Source organism: Patella vulgata, chromosome 2 (genome assembly GCF_932274485.2).
Source record: "Patella vulgata chromosome 2, xgPatVulg1.2, whole genome shotgun sequence".
In the NCBI taxonomy this organism is placed as follows: Eukaryota; Metazoa; Mollusca; class Gastropoda; family Patellidae; genus Patella; species Patella vulgata.
Genome location: NC_065880.2, coordinates 4,024,976 through 4,049,724, shown reverse-complemented (window position 1 = coordinate 4,049,724; position 24,749 = coordinate 4,024,976). Strand labels below are relative to the sequence as shown.

The following is a 24,749-nucleotide window of genomic DNA, read 5'->3' as shown; positions in this document are numbered from 1 at the left end:
GTTTCTTGGAAATGGCTTTTTGGGAGACGTCTCATAAGCGGATTTTCCTAGGCGGCCTTTCATTCTAAATCTTGCACTGGTCCCAGGCACAGCTGTCAAGCAAGTTTCCCTGGGGCAATAGCATCCGTTTGCTATGTAATCGGTAATAGTTATGACTTTGGGGGTGTAGCTCAGTATATTAGTTAAAGGATCTTTCACGTTCCCAATATATTCTGGGGGATCTAAAAATAATAAATTATATACGCTGATGAAGGTTCAGACGTTTATTAAAGACTGACACAGTAAGAAAATATATAATATATAATGAATACATAATATTTAAACAATATGCACGAAAATAAATGATAAGACTGGTTATAACAATACGGTTCAGAATACATTGTAATTACAATATTACGATTCGAAATATATTTAATGTCTTTAGCAAAAGAACATATAAATCTTTGCCTTACGTCTGGCATTGTTCGAATTAATATAACATATTGTATGCGACGTTTGATATTAAACGTATGTGCATAACTATGTATGAAATTGCATATATCACGTGATGTAATTCTCAATTTAACATTTCATACTATGCTTAATATAAAAATAGTAACCTTAATAACAAAATAATAATACATCCAAATAAATTATATACGCTGAGTATGGTTCAAACGTGTATTAAAGACTTGCACAGTAAGAATACTGACCGTATACTTGGAACTAAATTAAACATGTTAAGGGGATTATAGAGAAATTTACAAATATTAACCCTTTGAATAAGAGATAGTCGCAAGACCATTTAAACATCCTAATAGATTAAGCTAACATTTCATGGTTATTATTTAATAAATTGTGTATCATAAGTGAAACACGTACACTATATTATGTAAAATAATGCGACATACTGTGGTCAGGTTGTAAGATAACGATGAGAGATTTGCTATTGTCATGTTAAATTTAAAAAAAAAAAAAATATTTTGAACAAGAAAAGTATCTATGCTATATCATAAACAATAATACATTTCAAGAAATTCAACAAGTTCCCACTAAACCTAGTTTGATCTCTCATCAAAAGCCAGGAACACATATAAGGCCACTGTCCTAGCAACCAACTTTATGATAACATATATACTATTATTATTACAAACATTTGTTATAGTCCCTCTTTCACATACACGTTTTCAGAGGTGCTTTACAATGGTAAAAATATAAAAATGATAAAATCATGAAAATTAACAATACAATACCAAGACAATACTAAGAAAACACAATAATCTGTATAAATTGCAAGATATATACATTTAAAAAGCTTGATGAAATAATTGGTTTTCAGTTTTTTCTTAAAAGTATTAATATTATTACAGAACCTGATATCATACGATAACTTATTCCATAAAGATGTTGCTTTAACAATAAACGAACTTCGACCAAAAGTTAACAGTTTTGAATATTTGGCCTTTAAAAGAAAATTATCATCTGAAGAACGTAAACATCGCCCTGGTATATAAGTTGTTCAAACATTTAAAAGTTAACAATAAAATTTTAAAATCAATTCTATAAGAAATAGGTAACCAGTGTAAAGGTTTTAAAATTGGGTTAATACGATCATATTTTTTATTGCGTGTAAAAAGGCACACATCTGTATTTTGGAGTTGTTGAAGTTTATCTTAAAGTTTGGCTGCAAGAGCAGCTAATAACGGATTAAAATTATCCAGTCTAGAAGTGACCAAAGTATTAACAAGAGTTTTTGTGGAGTCTAAAGGGATAAATTTACGTATTCTATCAATATTTCTAATATTACAATAACACAATTTACATATATAATTTACTTGAGCTTCCATACTCATATTCATATTAAATATTACACCAATGTTACTTGCAGACGACGAGGGATTAATTTCACTATTACCAATTAAGAAGGGAGATTTACAGTCAATTTTTAACAATTGTTTATTTGAGCCAATTAATAAATATTCAGTTTTATCATCATTTAATTTTAGAAAGTGTTTTAACATACACAATTTATATTCAATGAGAAAAATATTTACCATTTAAAACAACACATTGCTGCATACCAATTAAATAACTTTCTAAAAGATTAAAAGCAGATCTATTAATACCATAATCTAAAACGGATACGATTTAAAAGGATGTTGTGGTCGACTGTGTCAAAGTCAGCAGACAGGTCTAATAATAATAATAATAAAAGAATATATTTTTGGTTATCAAGAGCTAAAAGAAAATAATTTGAAACACGAATTAAAGCAGTTTCAGAACTGTGTATTTTTTTTTATATGCGCTCTGTAGAGGCTCGTGAAGAGAATTATCTTCAATATGACACTTCAACTGACTGGCAATACATTTTTCAAGTATTTTAGATATAAAACTTAAATTTGAGACCGGCCTATAATTTTTCAAAACATTGCAATTAATGAAATATAATGCTTAAAATTCAACAACCTTTACCTATGAAGAAAAGCTTGTTGTTTGGTGTTTTGGGGAATGCTTCTAGGCTAACTTCCGCCCCAACCCATTCTGAACTCCACAACTGACCCGGGCCCCTTCCCTGAACTGCCAAATGGACCCGAGCTTCTCCCCGAATTCCCCAACCGCATATTCAATCGATCCAAACTCCTCCTCGACCAGCCTAAACGAGCCCGACCCACCTGAAATCCCCAACGAACCCGATCGCTTCCCCAGCCTACCAAAACTCCTTCCCGACCAACCTGAAATAACCAACACGGCTAAAACAATTGACGTCACAAATCTAAGCAACAAACAAATCCGCCTTCAACCGTCGCGAGTATTATTCATGATTGTTTTTATTTATGTAAAAATAAAAACCTACGACACACTTCATAAATAATACGCACATGTTGACACACCCAATCAAAAATATCTAACACCCATATTATGACCGGGGGCTCATTTCGTTGTGTGTGTGTGGCGGGGGGGGGGGGTATCAAATGGGCACATATTGATACATCTAATTGGAAATATCTAACTCATCCATTTTGGAACTAAAAAGATTTAAAGCAATAAAATGTTAGCTTAAAATATAAAAACTAATGCGAAACCTAATTAATACCAGGACCATTTAAAAACTTGTCTTTAGGTGGTCTTACCACCGTACATTTACTTTGGAACGTCGAAAAAGAAACCCGTTTCCGTTTTAATAATACGTAAAAACTGTCAAATCAAAATCAGAAGATATAAGATGGACAGTATAGTATATTTATACATATTTACATAGTAACACCGTGGTTTTAATTGGCTATAGTTACCATTGTCTATGGTTACATAGTATGTCGTTAACTAATAGAAAATATGTACACACGTGTGTTAATCTGCAGTATATGGGTTCAATTTAGGAACAATGAGTGGAAGATAATCATGGGATAGATTTAAGAAAATTAAGAAAGCTATATATATGGCCAATTGTTACTTATTGACTATTAAGTCGAGGAACGTATTTTTTAATAAAATGGTTTTCCATTAATTTCCTTTTCGTGGTGTCATCGAATTTCATTTTATAAAAAGGGAAAATTTGGAATTTTACTAGTAGGTGTTGTGCACATTTAAAGATATGTCTATTTACAAATAAGGGTCCATTTTCAATATTACAATCCCGTCGATGGTTGCGTACTCTATCCCATATATATAATTAAACGATTTAAAAGAACGAACTCCCAGATTTATATACCAAAAATTACTAATATTCAGATGGAATAATCTAGATTTAAACAAGTCGTTTAACTGTTCACGCTCAGGTGGTATTATTGCTCATTTGTATTTACGAAGGTATTTTCATAATCATCGTTAGTAGAAGCTTCTGTTTGAACCCGAGTCGGGTGACCCACAGCAGTGTAACCATGTCCTGTCTCATTTGGATCTGTAGAGTGTTCACCGTTGATTACAGCATCGGGTCTGTTTTCGTACACCGGACCTGTATAATCGTGTCCCGGTCTACCGTTCACGGCATCTGAAAGGTTCCGGTTTACAATACCTGCATAAACGTGTGCCGGTCCATGGTTATTCACGACATCGTGTCCGTTATGGTTCACCAGGTCTGAATAATCATGTTCCAGTCCGCCGATATTCGTCAAACCTGCATACAAACTTGTATCAACTGTATTTACAGCACGTGCCATATTTTGTTCCTCTCGCGAATGTTTTGTCTGTTTCATCTTCCTGAAATGTAAAACACATTAGACATCTCAACCCCTTCCATCAAATCGGTTTGTTGACTACCATTACAATTGTAAAATTAAGACTTGAATCTATTGGTAAAATGTAAGTACATACACACCACCTGGTATGATAATCTCACCGATATTGATACATACCTTCTGATACCAATAGAGATACATACCCCTTGATATAATACATATAGATACATACCTTCTGATACAATACACACCACCAATAAACAATGTTACCATGAGAAGTAAAGATACCACTATTATACCAACTGTTAGTCCTGTGTTAACACCACCATTGTTATTATCTTTATATTTATCTGTAGAAGTCTCTTCATTTGACGAGTTCTTGTTGTTTGTATCAGTACCTGCAATGATTGATATATCAGGTCACAGAAATAAAATATTCAATCCAGTATCTGAACGATGTGTTATATTATGTTACGATGTAAATAAATCATATATTTACTAAAATGACATCTGTTATCACTAAGATAGTGTTACAGTATCCGTAATGTTACATACAAAACAATACAGGAACTTAAACTAATATACAGAAATTAGACTACGACAGGAACACACCAGGACGGTACATAACTATATTAAATCCTAGTCAAATGGGTTCATTTGCACTGAAAGTGAATACGCAGTCATTCTTGTATCATGAAAATAAGCTGAAAATGGTCGCCAGTCTCTGCTTTTCTCTCGTCTGCGTCTCTCCTCCTCGTCACTCGTCTATCTAACTGCCAGTAAACCCCTGATTATAAAGCGCCGTGGAATAGACAAGATTCATGATTATACATGCAATTGTCTCTTTATCACGTCATGGTATGACCAGTGCATATTGCTTTGAAGTCATGTGGAGCTTGTACAGAGATCATATTATGTAGTTTGCAAATGGCATATGGGATTAATTACATATTTAATTAGATCATCGCCAGTCCGTGTCTTAACAGGAGTTTATACAGAGTTGAAACGTCAATATCATACATTATCAAAAACCAGCTGATGTCATAAAGTTCTAAGCACCTAAATGATCGTTCAATTTGATGAAAGTTATAGAGTACAAATGGCGCCAGTTGGAGAAACGCGCCATAACTGCATTTCAGATCTAGTTTTCGATTATTTTCTGCGCTGTTTTAAGGCCCACTTTCCATGTACGCGTTCGTGTATTCTCATGTGTATAGACAAACTGCTGAAATGACTTTACAGCATGGAGCCCGACATTATTGACCTTCAACATAATAGCATCTTGTCCAAGCTAGATAAATTTGCAGAAACATAAGCGGTTAATTGACTTAGTGGGGGAAACCCCGTGTTTTTAAGCCAGAATGTAAACATCTGCGTGTTAATTTTACGCAAAAGAAATGACGCCAGCGGAAAAGTCGCACATCGAGCAACGTTTTTTTTTCTCGCGCGTTTCTCGGACATGGAAACGGTCCCATTACATTTGCATTGTACCAAAATTTTCGCAGGTAGAAACGCGCGCGGAAATGCATACATAACATTTTCTTGCAAAATAAATATTATTATGTAATTATGTAATATATTATGTAATTTTAAGATTCCCCACAGTTCAGTGGACCATAGATATATTTATAGTTTTGAATTGCTACCGAAAAGTTCCTCAAAGAACACTTGTTTTCAGCATGCTAAACTTTGGGATAAAGTGTAAATTTGATACAATTTCTTATAATTTTACAATAGTTTCGCATACTAAGTATTCCTTTCTTAGATATACACGATTTGCTGCAGATATTGTAGTAGAAAAACAGTCAATCTAAAAAAAAAGACACCTTGAATAATTGATTAGTGTTAGCTACGATTTCAAGATGAAAAAAAACCGATTAGTCAAGGAATATATCAACCAATTATTTAGTTATTTCGGGAAATACAGAATGAAATGGAATGGAATGGGGTTTAACGTCCTACTGTTCTGCTACGACAGTGTGCTATGAGGAAAAGTTTGCCCGGACTGCGGCACTACAGCCTATTCTTATATCAAATTCCAACTGCCAAGGGATATTGTACGTGCACGCCAATGTGTACACGGGACTTCGGTTTTTCGTCCTATCCGAACGAGTAAACAGCTGTCCTTGTCAGTCCATCAACGCTGTACCACTGACAAGTGGAAACCACGCCGGAAAATCCCAATGATCCCGCGATCTCCAGGCTAGCGAGCCAGCGTATTACTCACTGAGTCACCGTGGCTCTAATGAATTATAAATCATATAAAAGTTACAGCCCTCGGTCCGAGGCCAATCAATTCGTGTCAGTGGGACAAGCAACTGCTGTCAATGATGCCGTAAACAGCTCTTTCAAAACAGTAATATTCTATTCTGCCCAAACAACTACCTAAACATCCAAGGATGACGAAGCGTCACTAAGCCATACAAACACCCATGGTCCTATTGGGATGTTTGGGGTAAAATATTCCATTTGGCGGAAAAAAAATATGAACATTTTTTCAGTATAAAAATTATTATCCATTTTGGCGAAAAAAAACCTGAAAACAAATGTGACCCCTGTCTGTTCCAGATAATTAGGTCAAACATGGCTGATTTTCAGTACCGTCATGTAAAAAAAACAAGTTTGTTCAAGAGAGAAGGGTTATATGAATTAATCTAAAATTAGTTCCCATGGAGTAGAAAGCAAACGGGTGACAGTTCCTGGGATGTCACTAAGGTTTAGCCATTTTCATTAAAAATTGAAGAAATGGCAAGCAATTGCCAAGTCAATGTGTCACCTGGAACACCCTCGTTATTATGGTTACCTGTAGATGAGGTCTTGCTGTTGGTATCAGTAGACATTTGAGATGTGACCATGTTTGAAGTCACCTCATTTGACGGCGGGTTCTTGCTGTTTATATCAGTGGACATTTGAGATGTGACCATGTTTGGAGTCGCTTCATTTGATGAGGTCTTGCTAATTGTATCGGTACCTGCAATGGGTGATAATCCGGTCATGATCATAGAATGAAAGGATCTGGCCTGGTCATGAACATGGCCTTAAGTAGGACGTTGCACTAAATGGACAATTAGTTTGATCATCGTGTCAGCCTAAAATCAAGTATAACATACCCAAGGGTTCTAAAGGCAAATTTTAAGCGAAGGAATAGCTTACCAACCGCTAAGTCTATTGTATATTATTGACCTAGTTATTTTGTGGGGTGGGGTGGGGAGGGGTATGTCCTGCAGCCTAATTCCACATTTCCATCACGTGTCAGTACAAAATCAGGTTAAGCTTTTTATGAAGGTCTAGTTTATATCGAACAGTAACAGCCATCGGACTGAGGCCAATTAATTGCCAAACAGTGTAACTCTTTATTATCTTTACCTTTAGATATTGAAGTCACCTCATTTAACGAGTTCCTGCTGTTTGTATCCGTAGAAATTTGAGATGTATCCGTAGAAATGACCAGATTTGAAGTCTCTTCAGTTGATGTGTTCTTGCTATTGGTATCAGTACCTGCAATAATTGATATATCCGGTCACAGAATGAAAGGTTCTGGTCTGGTCAGAAACATGCCTTTAAGTAGGACGCTTGATCGGTAATAAAATGAAATATATATTATAATTCCACGGGAAGGATATGCTACAGGTACGTGTATTTAGGGTGACGGCCATTGGATACAACTTCAATGTTGTCCAGTATGGCTGAGCTGAATGCCAACAACCAATCAATCGTTTAGTCAACGGGCCCTTCGCCGGTCGTCGCGGGGTATGGGAAACAACCCCCCCCCCCGAACCCACGAGTCAATTTTAAAAATTTAACCTCAGAAGATGCGTTTTTCTGCAGTTCTAGCTCGTTAGTAAAGCAACTTCAAAGTTGTCCAAGGGTTTTCCAACCATAATCTCACTCTATGCCGACCAGAATTCCAGTCTGTTGGAACAGCATTAACAAAAAATAATGAATGTTGCCCAAAGCAGTGTGGTTCTAAACAAATGCTTTAATCCAAATGCCAATTCAGAACAAATGCGCATATTCATTTACATGAGAAGTTAGATTAGTGATGTATTAGGTTTCGGGCACTTTATTTTGCAAAGCAGAATGGTTCCAGAGTTTCCAGATAAATATTTTAATCAATAGTCAATACAGTATCAATTCGATGTTTGGGCACTTTATTCTGCAAACTAGATTATATCATATTTCGTTTATACATTACCCGTCTGCCCGAAATTTCAGATTGCCCAAAAGTTAGGGGGTAGCTGCCCTCACCGCCTCCCCCTTGTCCGTAGGCCTATGCGTGGTAGTCATTGGAGGTGGGACCATGTTATAGTTTATGACGTTGTAAATTCAATCATTTCCCCGAGATCCCATTACCTCTACAGTATAAATATATTTATACTCACCAGAAGCAGTAAAACCAATACAATCATCGCAGGTTATATTTACATTACGCGTGTAAGAACCTGTAATGTAAGATATGCCGATTATATGGTATAATATTTTAATCTGTTGTCATTGGAGATGGGAGCATATTTGTATTCCTTTCATTCATAGTTTCTGATGTTGAAAATTCAATCATTTCCCCCAGTACCCATTACTTCTACAATAACATACTTTTATACTCACCCGAAGGAGTAGGTCGAGTTCCTGTAATATAAGATATACATATTATATGATATAATATTTGAATCAGTAATACAATATGGATATACAGATTATGTGGTATAATACACATTGAAAACAGTCGGAAACTGTTCACCCTACTTCGGAAAGGGAAGTCGTCCATCAGTCCAATTAAGGAAGTTGTAAAATGTGCATGGGATAATTGCGGCACGTGTAGATATTTAATTTAAGGTAAATCATTTATATTTGACAGTGGAAAAGATTTTTTTGTCAATAAAGTATGAACTGTTAAAAATACATTATGGGAGATTCAGTAACGAGTTGGCAGTTCTCACTATAATAGTTAACCAGCGGCTGCCAGGTAGGATACGCCCACATTTTCGAGAGATGGATAGAGAACAAGCTAAAAAAGAAAGTGATTTTTCCTACAATCAAAGGCCTTAATTCAGGAAATTACAATTCGATATGTGCAAATATCGAAAGGAACCGAGATCTTTGTGTTATAAACTTACATTTTATAAGTTTCAACAAAATCGGATAAAAATTGTGACCTCTATAGTATCCACAACCGTGATATACCATATTATTACGCTATTTGAGAACGAATAGCGGCCATTTTGTCTGTCAATTTGGGGCCGATTTACATGAAATTCGAACTCAGCCATCCTTAGGGTGTAACGGTGATATAATAATACGTTTTTTAAATAGGATAAAAGTTATGACCTCTATAGGGTCCACAAACTAAAAACGCGATTTTTCGTACAATCAGGGGCCATAATTCAGAAAGTTACGGTCCGATATGAGCGAATATCGAAAGGAACCCAGATCTGTGGGTTATAAACTTACATTTCAAGTTTCAACAAAATAGGATAAACATTGTGACCTCTATAGGGTCCACAACCTTGATATACCATTATTTTACGCTTTTTGAGAACGGGGGGCGGCCATTTTGTCTGTCAGTTTTGGGTCGATTGTCACGAAATTCGAACTCAGTCATCCTTAGGGTGTAACGGTGATATAATAATACGGTTTTTTAAATTGGATAAAAATTATGTCCTCTATAGGGTCCACAAGCTAAAAAGGTGATTTTTCATGCCATCATGGGCCATAATTCAGGAAGTTACAGTCCGATATGCGCGAATATCGAAAGGAACCGAGATCTTTGGGTTATAAAGTTACATTTCAAGTTCAAACAAAATCGGATAAAACTTGTGACCTCTATAGGGTCCACAACCTTGATATACCATTATTTTACGCTATTTGAGAACGAAGGGCGGCCATTTTGTCTGTCAGTTTTGGGCCGATTTTCACGAAATTCTAACTCAGCCGTCCTTAGGGTGTAACGGTGATATTCTAAAAAGTTTTTTTTAAATCGGATAAAAGTTATGACCTCTATAGGGCCCACAAGCCAAAAAACGTGATTTTTCGTACAATCAGGGGCAAAAATTCAGGAAGTTACGGTCTGATATGCGCGAATATCGAAAGGAACTGAAATCTTTGGGGTATAAACTTACATTTCATGTTTCATCAAAAAAGGATTAAAATTGTGACCTCTATAGGGTCCACAACCTTGATATACGCTATTTGAGAACGAAGGGCGGCCATTTTGTCTGTCAGTTTTGGACCGATTTTCACGACATTCTAACTGGGCCATCCTTAGGGTGTAACGGTGATATAATCATACGTTTTTTAAATCGGATAAAAATTATGACCTCTATAGGGTCCACAAACCTCAAAACGCGATTTTCCGTACAATCAGGGGGCATAATTCAGGAAGTTACAGTCCGATACGCGCGAATATCGAAAGGAACCGAGATCTTTGAATTATAAATTTACATTTCAAGTTTCAACAAAATCGGATACAAATTGTGACCTCTATAGGGTCCACAACCTTGATATACCATATTTTTACGCTATTTGAGAACGAAGGCGGCCATTTTGTCTGTCAGTTTTGGGCCGATTTTCATGAAATTCGAACTCAGCCGTCCTTAGGGTGTACCGGTGACATAATAATGCGATTTTTCAAATCGGATAAAAATTATGACCTCTATAGGGTCCACAAGCTAAAAACACGATTTTTCGTACAATCAGGGGATATAATTCAGGAATTTACGGTCCGATATGCACAAATATCGAACGGAACCGAGATCTTTTGGTTATAAACTTACGTTTCAAGTTTCAACAATATTGGATAAAAATTGTGACCTCTATAGGGTCCACAACCTTGATATACCATATTTTTACGATATTTGAGAACGAAAGGGCGGCCATTTTGTCTGTCAGTTTTGGGCCGATTTTCACGAAATTCGAACTCAGCCGTCTTTAGGGTGTAACGGTGATATAATAATACGGTTTTTAAAATCGGATAAAAAATATTACTTCTATAGGATCCACAAGCTAAAAACGCGATTTTCGTACAATCAGGGGCCATAATTCAGGAAGTTACGGTCCGATATGCGCGAATATCGAAAGGAACCGAGATCTTAGGGTTATAATATTACATTTAAAGTTTTAACAAGATCGGATAAAAATTGTGACCTCTATAGGGTCCACAAGCTAAAAAGGTGATATTTCGTACAATCAGGGGCCATAATCCATGTATTTTCGATCCGATTCATGCCAATATCGAAAGCAGTCGAGATCTTTTGGGGATAAACCTATATTTTAAGTTTCGTCAAAATCAGATAAGAATTGTGACCTGTAGAGAGTTCACAGGGGCGATGGCATAATACGTCCACATGAAAATGTGGGCGTATAAAAACTAGATAATGAAAAGGCAATTGGCTGAAAATTTCATTCAAATTGATCCACTATGCACCGAGAACTAAGCGATTGGAATTTCCGCCTAGCCTCGATCATCATTATTAAAGTCAGTACGATAAACATCATAGTTTCGATTATTCATTTAAACGTTAAATCGAGAAGAAAATTTATGCAGTAAATCGGCTCATAATCCACTAAAGATCGCAGGCCTGCAATGCCATCTAGAGTTGATTATGGTCTGGATAGGTAAGAAAGACCTGTAATAGACAGATTTAGCTCTTGCATAATGTATGTTTAGTTTAAGTAACTCATGTAATATATGTCATAAAATGTAGTGGCTGTGCTGTACATCGGTTGCGCTAACAGGTTACAAAACAAAGTAACGGTTCATAGACAACATATCAGAGAACCAAATTTAAAGAAGATCCCATGAATTGACAAATTTAAACCCAAATTAAACATTTCAAAATAATTATTGTATGTTTATTCTTCCATGAAGTCACGTCAGGCGAAACATGTAGACAATTTAATAATAGTATTTTATTTAAGCATTTTTAACCTTTATTTTTTCTATTTAACACTAAATTTCAAATTAGAATTATCAAACTTGTAATAGTAAGTGCAGGAGGACCGCACTACACGTAAAACAAAAATCTACAAGATAAACCTGCGGACAAGACAGAAAATAGACATTGCACCAAATAAACAAATATCAAATCAAGTGAATGGATCCGGGGTCAGCCGTAAGCGTCCACTGCGCTGTACAGTCCCGGGCCTGTAGTGACACAGACTCACTCAAATTTGAAATCAATCAGAAATATAAAAAAGACGTAACAGAAATATTGCGACCAATCTTGACAGTGGTCGTCTCCTCAATGGCGATAGTCTGACAGTTGACGTCATGACTTAGTAAGCACGATAGTCATCTCTAATAATATTTTCTACTTTGATGGACACTACTATGAACAAATTAAAGGCGTGGCAATGGGAACAAAAATGGGCCCGACTTACGCGACTTTAACGCTAGGCTAACTTGAAGAAACTTGGTACGCCAATATTGGAGAACGTTTCGGTTCGGACTTAAAGTTACAGATTGAACATTCATGGAAACGTTTCTTAGATGATTGTTTTATCATATTTATTAATGATAAAGTTTTATTAAATGAATTATATCTCATGCTAAACTCACTAAATGAAAGTTTAAATTTTATAATAGAAAATAAAACTGTACATCAATTAACTTTTTAGATGTAACAATAATATTATCTGAATATGGTGACATTACAACTGATCTATGTTATAATACTACTGACACGCACCAGTATTTAGATGATTTCAGTTCATGTCACCCTTCTCATACAAAAAACATCCCGTTTAATCTTGCTGGCAGAAATTTTAGAATCTTTTTTTTTTTTTTTTTTTTTTTTTTTTTTTTTTTTAGACATATTATTATCATTTATTCAAAAAATATTACATAACAGATAACAGGTACATCATACAGTATTATTACATTAAAGGGTTTATCATTACATCATCTGTACATATAATTATATCATACAATTTCAAAATCATTTATTTAACATTCATTTATTATTGCCAGTAGATGTTTATCTTTAGTATTGTGTGCAGGGAATACGTTACTTCTATTAGTCTCAAAGGGTACTGTTTTATTATTTGTAATTATATTTAGCTTGGTTTCCCCCAAGATGTGTTATCTCCCTTTAAGGAGACCAGTGTCTTTACATTTTAAGGGAAAATTTTAAGCTGTTAAGCGGTAGATTAAAGTACAGATCCTTTCCACGAAATGAAAGTCGAAAGTTGAAAGGACTTAAGTACGTTTAGCTACCGTGTTGTTCATATAATTTAATAACAATAATTTTTGTTTATTTCTGTTTTATTTGGGTATGCGGTAAAAAGGGCAATTATCTTCTTATTAGTTTTAAAAATTTCCAGTTCTAAGGATTTTTTACTTTGTAAAAATGCTCTGTATCTTTCGCGGGTAGGAATATTTGCTTCTATTTTTGATTTATATATGTAATACTTAGTTAAAAATATTATTTGATTTACAAAAGTCCATTTGTTAATATTGTCAAAAACTGATTAATCTAGGCAACCAAGGTGAATTTCCTTTTGTGTTATATTTACGTTTATATTTGCTTTTGTAAGAATTTCATACATTTCGTTCCATATTCGTTGCGTGTAACTACAGTGTATAAACAAATGATTTACAGTTTCAATATCTGAAAGACAGAAAGAACACAGAGTTGATTCCGTCAGTCTTAATTTACAAAGTAATTTATTTGTGTAAATTATTCTATGGATGTACTTATATTGGCAGTTCTGTAATTTAGAGTTAATATTTACATGGTGAGCTAATTTGAACATCATTTTTATATCATTTTCTTCAAACTGGTGTATATTTAGTTCTTCCTCCCATTTAGTAATTGATTTTGCTTTTTCGTATTTAGCTAATACCATTTGGTTATAAATGTCTTTAGCAGTTATATTTATTAAAAAAAAAGAAAAAAAAAGAAATTTTAGAATCTTATCATGTGATCGCATGATAAGAAAAAACTCATAAGATTACAACAATTGAAATAATTCCTTCGAAATCAAAACTATGGTTTAATAGAAAATGATATTAAACAAGCTTTGAAAATAGATCAGGATGTTTTAAGAAAACCTAAAGTTTTAGGTAAACAAAATGAAATTTTGACTTTAGTTACAACACGTAATTCTTCCAAAGGACGGTGAATGGACATAATTCGATCCCATGTACCACAGTTATTTAAAAGTGAAAAACTTAAAAATATATTATGAACAAAACAAATGTGATCAACAGTCTAAAAAAACCTTCGAACTTGCGACGAATTCTCACATCCTCAAAATTTGATTCAGAAAATAAAAAAACTATTGTTTCCAAATGTGGGCATGAAAGATGTTTAACTTGTAATGTGATAGTCGAAGGCAGCTCCATTAAAATAAATAAATCCAATGATTTTCACGTGGAATAGAGCATTACATGCAAATCCAAAAATGTAATTTATCTCATTGTGTGTTATGGTTGTAAAGGGAAATACATTGGTAAAACAGAAGGTCAACTAAACCTTCAAATGAATCTTCATAGATCACAAATTAAGATTCCAAGTAATCGAACAATATCTTTAAGTGCACACATCGAAACGTGTGGAGGTGGAAAATTCAACGTATTTCCCTTGTACAAATTGAATTTTATAGTAAGAGATGAAATAATTCTCTTTTTATTGATTATTTACTAAATGTAGAAATATGTTATTATTATGTTGTATTTGATATATTTATAGTAAAGTCATGACATTGCGCCTATTGTTCTACGTAATTTTTGTAAATAAAAATGACCTGAAGATGCTCAGTACGAACAGAAAGTGCTAGCCGTTAAATTAGTATTTCAGTGTCTGTCTTCAATTACTTGTATTTACTTATATTCTTATAACCCGTTTTGTATTTGATTTATTCTATTCTCACCTATCAATTGTATCCAGATATAATCATCTTCATCAGCAGTTAAGTTGTCAAGTACCAAATGATAAATCTTGTCTCCAGAAATTGACACGCCTCTATAACCATAGAAATGACTAACTCCATCCACACTACGGATTAAAGTCTGGTTCTCTGAATAAATCTTCACGTTGTAACTTGATTCTTCTGTTAGATAAATGTAGACACTTGAGATGAATATTGTTTCAGGACTTGTTATATTACAACATCTAGTAATTGTTGTACCTGTAGTTTGTGTTTTACCAGAGTAATACAAATAACTGATTGATGAAAATCTCACATCGGTGATCTCCATCATATTGTACACAATATTATCTGTAATATTAAAACAAATAAACCAATCGAATCAAAATGGAGGTAAGAGTATTGTTGAGAAGCAAGGTATCCCAGTGATTCGGGTGGTGACACACAGAGCCCCTTAAGTGCACGATTCCACTCTTATATAATATTTTTGTATGATTCAACAAAATATTATTTCGTTTCAACGAAATATTATTTCGTTTCAACGAAATATTAATTCGTTTCAACGAAATATTAATTCGTTTCAACGAAATACTAATTCGTTTCAACGAAATATTAATTCGTTTCAACGAAATATTATTTCGTTTCAACGAAATATTAATTAGTTTCAACGAAATATTAATTCGTTTCAACGACATATTAATTCGTTTTAACGACATATTAATTCGTTTCAACGACATATTAATTCGTTTCAAAGACATATTAATTCGTTTCAAAGAAATATTAATTCGTTTCAACGAAATATTAATTCGTTTCAACGAAATATTAATTCATATTAACGAAATAAAAGTTCGTATTAACGAAATAAAAGTTCGTATGAACGAAATAATAGTTCGTATTAACGAAATAATAGTTCGTATTAACGAAATAATAGTTCGTATTAACGAAATAATAGTTCGTATTAACGAAATAATAGTTCGTATTAACGAAACAATATTTATATAAAAATATATAATATTTCGTTTAAACGAATTTATTATTTCGTTTATTTGATTATTCCGTTATAACAAATTAACATTTTATTTAAACGAATAAATATTTCGTTTAAACGAATTAATATTTCCTTTATTACCATGTAAATGAATAGACACGGCCTACAGTTTCCAAAAGTAAAGACGTGCATGCGAAGTATTGAAATATTAATTCGTTTCAACGAAATATTAATTCGTTTCAACGAAATATTAATTCGTTTCAACGAAATATTAATTCGTTTCAACGAAATATTAATTCGTTTCAACGAAATATTAATTCGTTTCAACGAAATATTAATTCGTTTCAACGAAATATTAATTCGTTTCAACGAAATATTAATTCGTTTCAACGAAATATTAATTCGTTTCAACGAAATATTAATTCGTTTCAACGAAATATTAATTCGTTTCAACGAAATATTAATTCGTTTCAACGAAATATTAATTCGTTTCAACGAAATATTAATTCGTTTCAACGAAATATTAATTCGTTTCAAAGAAATATTAATTCGTTTCAAAGAAATATTAATTCGTTTCAAAGAAATATTAATTCGTTTCAACGAAATATTAATTCGTTTCAAAGAAATATTAATTCGTTTCAACGAAATATTAATTCGTTTCAACGAAATATTAATTCGTTTCAACGAAATATTAATTCGTTTCAACGAAATATTAATTCGTTTCAACGAAATATTAATTCGTTTCAACGAAATATTAATTCGTTTCAACGAAATATTAATTCGTTTCAACGAAATATTAATTCGTTTCAACGAAATATTAATTCGTTTCAACGAAATATTAATTCATTTCAACGAAATATTAATTCGTTTCAACGAAATATTAATTCGTTTCAACGAAATATTAATTCGTTTCAACGAAATATTAATTCGTTTCAACGAAATATTAATTCGTTTCAACGAAATATTAATTCGTTTCAACGACATATTAATTCGTTTCAACGACATATTAATTCGTTTCAACGACATATTAATTCGTTTCAACGACATATTAATTCGTTTCAACGAAATATTAATTCATATTAACGAAATAAAAGTTCGTTTCAACGAAATATTAATTCATATTAACGAAATAAAAGTTCGTATTAACGAAATAAAAGTTCGTATTAACGAAATAATAGTTCGTATTAACGAAATAATAGTTCGTATTAACGAAATAAAAGTTCGTATTAACGAAATAATAGTTCGTATTAACGAAATAATAGTTCGTATTAACGAAACAATATTTATATAAAAATATATAATATTTCGTTTAAACGAATTTATTATTTCGTTCATTTGATTATTCCGTTATAACAAATTAACATTTTATTTAAACGAATAAATATTTCGTTTAAACGAATTAATATTTCCTTTATTACCATGTAAATGAATAGACACGGCCTACAGTATTGAAATATTAATTCGTTTCAACGAAATATTAATTCGTTTCAACGAAATATGAATTCGTTTCAAAGAAATATTAATTCGTTTCAAAGAAATATTAATTCGTTTCAACGAAATATTAATTCGTTTCAACGAAATATTAATTCGTTTCAACGAAATATTAATTCGTTTAAACGAAATATTAATTCGTTTCAACGAAATATTAATTCGTTTCAACGAAATATTAATTCGTTTCAACGAAATATTAATTCGTTTCAACGAAATATTAATTCGTTTCAAAGAAATATTAATTCGTTTCAAAGAAATATTAATTCGTTTCAAAGAAATATTAATTCGTTTCAAAGAAATATTAATTCGTTTCAAAGAAATATTAATTCGTTTCAACGAAATATTAATTCGTTTCAACGAAATATTAATTCGTTTCAACGAAATATTAATTCGTTTCAACGAAATATTAATTCGTTTCAACGAAATATTAATTCGTTTCAACGAAATATTAATTCGTTTCAACGAAATATTAATTCAACGAAATATTAATTCGTATTAACGAAATATTAATTCGTTTGAACGAAATATTAATTCGTATTAACGAAATAAAAGTTCGTATTAACGAAATAATAGTTCGTATTAACGAAATAATAGTTCGTATTAACGAAATAATAGTTCGTATTAACGAAACAATATTTATATAAAAATATATAATATTTCGTTTAAACGAATTTATTATTTCGTTTATTTGATTATTCCGTTATAACAAATTAATATTTTATTTAAACGAATAAATATTTCGTTTAAACGAAGTAATATTTCGTTTATTACCATGTAAATGAATAGACACGGCCTACAGTTTCCTAAAGTAAAGACGTGCATGCGAAGTATTGAAATATGTGCCCGAAATAAACTAAAATTAACGAATCTGTTTTAATACACCAAATTGCATATGCTTGTAATTATTTTAAATTGCATATGTTTATATTTTCATGTCAACTATTAAAATTAACGAATGTGTTTCACACACCAAATCGCATATATTTGTATTTATTTAAAATTAACGTAACGTAATAGTAGGTGCTATAACAAAAACAAATGCATATGTTTATATTTATTTGTTCATGTCAACATTAAGTTATTCCATATTTACTTAATGATACATATGTGGGATTAAATAAAGAGCTGGCAGTTCTCACTATAATAGTTAACAAATATATAAAGTAAAGGCAATTTGCTGCAAATTTAAGTCAAATTCATCCATCCTGAACCGAGATTTTAGCGATTGAATTTTCGGCTTGGACTCGATCATCATTACTAAAGTCTGTCGGATATTGGGACCCATATTGTTTAATATTTTTCAAAATGATTTGCCGCTATACCTATCCTCTAAAACTGACACAACAGTATACACCTCTGGGCCTACTGTCAAATAACTAGAACATGAATTTCAAATTGATGCCAATATAGTATTAGCCTGGTGTGATAAAAACAATATGAGATTAAATATATCGAAAACAAAAACTATATTAATCACGACGCAACAAAAACGAAATACCCCCACCCCTCTCCTTGGGGGTCTTTAGCAGCGGGAGGAAACCGGAAGACCCGGAGAAAACCCACGGGGTTGGACATGCGACGCTACTCCTTGTCTTGCCACGTACAACTGGGGAATCGAAACCACGCCAGTTAACTCAATGACAGACTTTATGATAAACCATTTATCCATCCAGCCCCCCCCCCTTCTACTATAAAAATTTTAATTACGCAATAAACCATTAGAAGTTGACTCCTCTGTAAAAATATTGGGTGTTTTTCACAATCATAATATGACTTGGAAAGATCATATCGAATATATTTCTAAAAACGTAAGCCAGAAATTATTTCAAGTCCGTTAAAACAAAAAAAAAATATCTTCCAGCTCCATTTCGAATCCTTTTCTATAATGTCCATTTTCAATCAAATATTGATAATTGTTCCTCAATATGGGACCGCTGTAACGCTAAATCTCTAGACCACTTTGTTTATTTATCTATACAATTCTGTTAAAACAATGCCCTAATTACTTACTTGACCTATTATCTTATCAAACTCCTGACAATCATCTTAACAATAAACTTACTATTCTCAAGCCAAATATATTTAATATAATTAAAAGCAGTATACGCTTTAAAGGGCTCAAACTATGGAATTCGTTGCCGCCGTCTTTAAAAACTTTAAATAACTTGAATCGTTTCAGGAAAAAATTTTTTCTTTACCTTAAATCTACTCCAAATATATTATCTTAAACAAATATATTACCCACTCCCCCCATATTTCTTATTATATGTTTTCTGTGTGTCTCCGTATTATGAGCATGTACATATTTTATATTTGTTAATACATGTTTTATCTATATGTATTCAAGCTTTCTGTTTTATAAACTCGAATATACTGTATTTAATCTTTTTAGCTGATTTTGTAATCTCTCTAGCTAGCTGGTTTTGTATATTTGTCCCTCTCTATTGTGGCGTGTTATTTAATTTATCAGTCTATATATTTTGTATTATATTTGCTATGAAGGGCAGGATGTTAGAATGGCTATTATAACCTAAACATCAACTCCTCTTAAATAAAGTCATTATTATTAAATACAATTACTGTTAAATGTACGATAGTATTAAAAAGAACAGTATCAGGACCGTGTAATGTATGGCAATATATAGGGGACTTACCTGAAACACAGAAATATGGATAACTTATATAATCATAATCAGTATCAGGACTGTAAGGAGATGTAACGGTACAAGTTGGTTGATTTGAACAGTTTCTATAAACTGATAAACGATCGGTTTGGTTAACAGATGTAAAACCAGGTTGATCTTCATTAGTACCTTGATATCTACAACATGTCGCATTACATATGTCCATCTCATCTTGGGGGCATTCATATCCGGGATTTTTTCTGCCATATGCAATGCCATCAAGATAGTTAAGTACTATTATTCCGTTACCATCTGGACAAGCAAAGGTATGACGCGAACATGCTGATTCTGGTTGTCTATAACAACCATAAGACGTGAAACGACAATCGACAATAACAAACACTGCTGGAATACAAACAAATATGGTTATATTATTGCTGTAAAAGGATATGGTTATTTTAATAGCGATAAATAATATGTAGTTTTAATTCAACCCACTTCAACATTTCCTTTAAGAATTTCAACCGATTTCTGGAAGACTGGCGTAAAATGGTATATTATAAGATAGTGACATTGAAACAACATTAAGATATAATATACCCCATTAAGAAACATGAACAAAGAAGTCACGTGGCGATATAATATACCCCATATTGAGTCTAGTAGGCCGATAAGCCATTGAATAATTTTCATTCCCGTGTTAGTAACTTTAACTTGTTCACGAAAACTTGTTTACGTGACAGATAAAGAGAGAAATGGGGTTTAACGTCCACTCGACACAAACTAGCTCATTTCAGGACTAACACATGGTTCAATTTTATTTCAATAATTCACTTGCCCGTAGGGGTCTTTAGCAGTGGGAGGAAACCGGAGGACCCGGAGAAAACCCACGAGGTTGGACAGGCGACCCTACTCGTTGTCACGTACAACCGGGGAATCGAAAACCCGTCAGTTGACTCAATGACAGACCGTATGATACAGCGCAGCGTACACGTGCTAACATTTCGGCCATCCAAACCCCCTACTTGTTTGCGTGCTATGGGAGGGCGATGACCTTCTGTAAACGTGAACGTATGGCAAATCCAAAATATTACCTGTTGTTAGAAGTAATAAATACTTGATCATATTATACATGTTTACAATACACACACTGGTCTGTTAACATTTCTTCCTAAACAGTTTTTTACACAATTTATTTTTTTGTCTCCGAATCTGTCAGAACACTGTATAATATCACACGGGGTAATATTTTGTCAGGTACACTTTTTTCTTGTTCAACCTGGTATTAGGTAACATTCAACGTGAAATCAGCACACCATACTGGTTAATATTCAATGTTAACAACACCATATACTAGTTAATATTCAACGCGAAATCATTTTACTCAATATTCAACGTTTAATCAGCACACCACATTCGACGCGAAGTCAGCACATTCTTTACTATTTAATATTTAACGCCAAAGTCAATAAACAGTACACTAGTTAATATTTGGTATTACCAGCTGCATATCAACCAGTGAAGGTTCGAAAAGTAAGAGGTTGGTAGTCACGTGATATTTGGATACATTACATACCCCAATTATCATTCGAGGCCTAAACAGTGTAGATACTATGCATACAATATCACTGTTAGCCAGCCCTGCATCTATTGTGAAATATCATTGGACCATGAAAGCTATATCTGAGGGGTACAATTTCAATTAAAGTGGGTAAGGAGCTGACTCATGCCCATCTTCATTTAGTTCGTAATTTATCGATGGAATGTAGTAAAATCAATATAAGAGATGAGCGATGGATAATGACCATCTACATTAGTCCGTTTTGTACAAGAAAAGTGACGAATGAAAAAAAAGAAACAAAAAAAATGAAATGCTTTATTTTTTAAGATTCCTGTCCAAACACAGCATCAACATAATAACTACATATTTGTTTTATAATAAACGGACTGTAAGACCCCAAATATCTTATTTGTATAAAGTGAAATCGCGTTTTATTAGATATATTGATCAGATCACAGTGCTGGATGTTTAGTAAGATGTATTTAATTATTGTGACATACAACGTACAATAACAGTTTACTAGATATGTGTAACCATATTAGACCTCCTAGAAATAGAAGTCATACACTGTCTCGCGACGGCTATCCTAAGATATTTTTCAAGTATTGTATCATCTTTAAAATCTTATTTTGTGTGTTTTTCTCGATGGCGCCAACTGCTTTATAGCTACACTGACAAAAAGAAATATTTGTATTTAAAGTCATAAGGGTTGTAGAGGTTTGGTTACAGTGGTGTGTATTACTGAATTAGGGTCTAAGGGATGATATTTTATTTCATCTCCTTACATGTTATGAGACATAACCCCCCCGTTGTGACGATATATCAGATATCACTCTGCAATGAAAAGGGACGTACATTCTTGCTTTGACATTCTTGAAATCTTTAAACACCGTTAAGTAGTTCCTCATAACAACACGTCTCTCTTCAAACGAAAGCCGACAAGTTGATATCCGCGCCTTCGTGGGAAGGATTGATTTTGGTCACGCTCTGTAACTGCGCCGTCGTGGGAATAACTGAATAACTTTAATCTATACTATACTTGCCACTTGTTTTCGAGTGAGTTTTGCTTTCCTATATCTGTTGAATGATTACTTATCTCAGTAACATTTAAAATAGCGCTAATCTCTTTATTCTGGCCAGCATAACACCTGTAATGTATACATAATAATATTATAGTAATCCAGGTAATTGTGAATTATTTTTACAAATACCCCTGCACCATTTAGTGTCTATACCCGGTAACTATCAGATTCTGCTCTGTAAGTGCTGTACATTTTTAGGCCATTTCTTATAAGCCATTACTTTTGTTTAGATTTTTAATCTCGGTCTACTATTAAACACGAAACCTTAAAACCCAATAACTAACAGCTTCTGCTCTGTAAATTTTAATTTATTTCCTAGGCCATTGCATTTGTTTAGATTTTTAAAATCGCTGTACTATTAAACACAAAACCGCAAAGGATGTCATGTCAGTGGCTCTTCTGACTAGTCATCGCTGAAGTGATGCCAACTGCAAAAAAAAATATGTTTATAATGAGTTAAAATGTTTATTGTTCTGTGCAACATCAGTTTAAAAGGACATGGCCATGATTTGTTTAGCTGTGTTTAACTATGCAAACAAAAACTGGTATTGTTGTTAGCTATCACTCGCCCGAATACATGGTATTTGTACGTTTTCCAACTTTCCCAAAGAGTGATGTATGCTTTAGGTCCATTGTATTGTTGTTAGCCATCACTCGCCCGAATACACCAATTTTAAACATGGTATTTGTGTAAGTTTTCCAACTTTCCCAAAGAGTGATGTATGCTTTAGGTCCTTTGTATGGTCGCGGTATCTGTCTTAAGATTCGTTTAAACTAAGCACGAATGTCACCCGACCGTGAACGCGGTATTGTTGTTAGCTATCACTCGCCCGAATACATGGTATTTGTACGTTTTCCAACTTTCCCAAAGAGTGATGTATGCTTTAGGTCCATTGTATTGTTGTTAGCCATCACTCGCCCGAATACACCAATTTTAAACATGGTATTTGTGTAAGTTTTCCAACTTTCCCAAAGAGTGATGTATGCTTTAGGTCCTTTGTATGGTCGCGGTATCTGTCTTAAGATTCGTTTAAACTAAGCACGAATGTCACCCGACCGTGAACGCGGCGATCGCATTTGGTTAATTTAACTACTGTTTGAATAAAGTTGTTTATACTAACAGAAACGCAAGAGCGAATTTGTGGGAATGGATTGAGCGAAACAATTTCTTTAGGCAACAAGAGTGTGAAGTCAAAAGGTATACATGGTCAAATAGCTTAGGAAGAAGTCATAATCTTCGAGTTGTATTACGGACATTGATTATTCCTCAATGGATAACATTTCGTTTTAAGAAGCAGCGAGGCACATCGTAATTTGCGCTTTAGAAATAATCAAATCTTTCTGTTGAAATCGTCAGGTGACACTGAGATATCAAGAGGATGCCAGTAAAACATTCCATGCAGGATTCAAAAATCGAGAGATAACTGCTGAAGTAAAATTATCCGGACCACATTGGGATCCACGGTAGGTAGATCACCAATGGATGGTGTGAAAAAACGCATTGTCGTTAACACTTGGCAGTTGAAATGCGACAAGGAGTAGACGGCAACACTGCTGTCCGAACAGTCACTCCCTCATGACACAGTACACGGCGTATGTCCGTCTTCATTATCCTAGTTGCAGAAAAACAGTACGATAAACCACACTTCATTTCATTTTTTTTTAATCTGGGGATCAAAAGTAAAATGTTCTGATGTCACCAAATTCTACAAGCCAATTTATCTATATCGTTATATCATCCACATCAAGATTATATAAGCAAATACATAACATTTTCTACAGAAACAAAACGACCAAGATATTTAGCTTTATGAAAATTTAGACTTTTTTCATCGCATATGAGAAAGGATGTAATAAATACTAACAAAATCATAGACAACATTCATTTCATAAAAAATTGACATTTTTAATATTTCCATTTTTCACTATCTATTTTTGAACTATTTTAGCGAGAACGACAAGTTCTTTATAATCCAAATCTTA

The 24,749-nt window shown here is 33.2% G+C and overlaps 1 protein-coding gene across 1 annotated transcript; it reads right to left on the bottom strand.

Annotated features, from left to right (window-relative positions):
• Window positions 1-248: 248 nt before the first annotated feature.
• LOC126811025 (uncharacterized) lies at window positions 249-20,516 on the bottom strand. The gene is made up of 8 exons (XM_056099213.1): window positions 20,154-20,516; window positions 15,024-15,371; window positions 8,760-8,780; window positions 8,537-8,596; window positions 7,521-7,652; window positions 6,958-7,125; window positions 4,387-4,552; window positions 249-4,176 (listed from the first exon to the last, which is right to left on the bottom strand). Exons 1-8 carry the CDS (start codon window positions 20,347-20,349, stop codon window positions 3,762-3,764), a joined length of 1,506 nt encoding a protein of 501 aa, XP_055955188.1. The 5' UTR covers window positions 20,350-20,516; the 3' UTR covers window positions 249-3,761.
• Window positions 20,517-24,749: the final 4,233 nt, after the last annotated feature.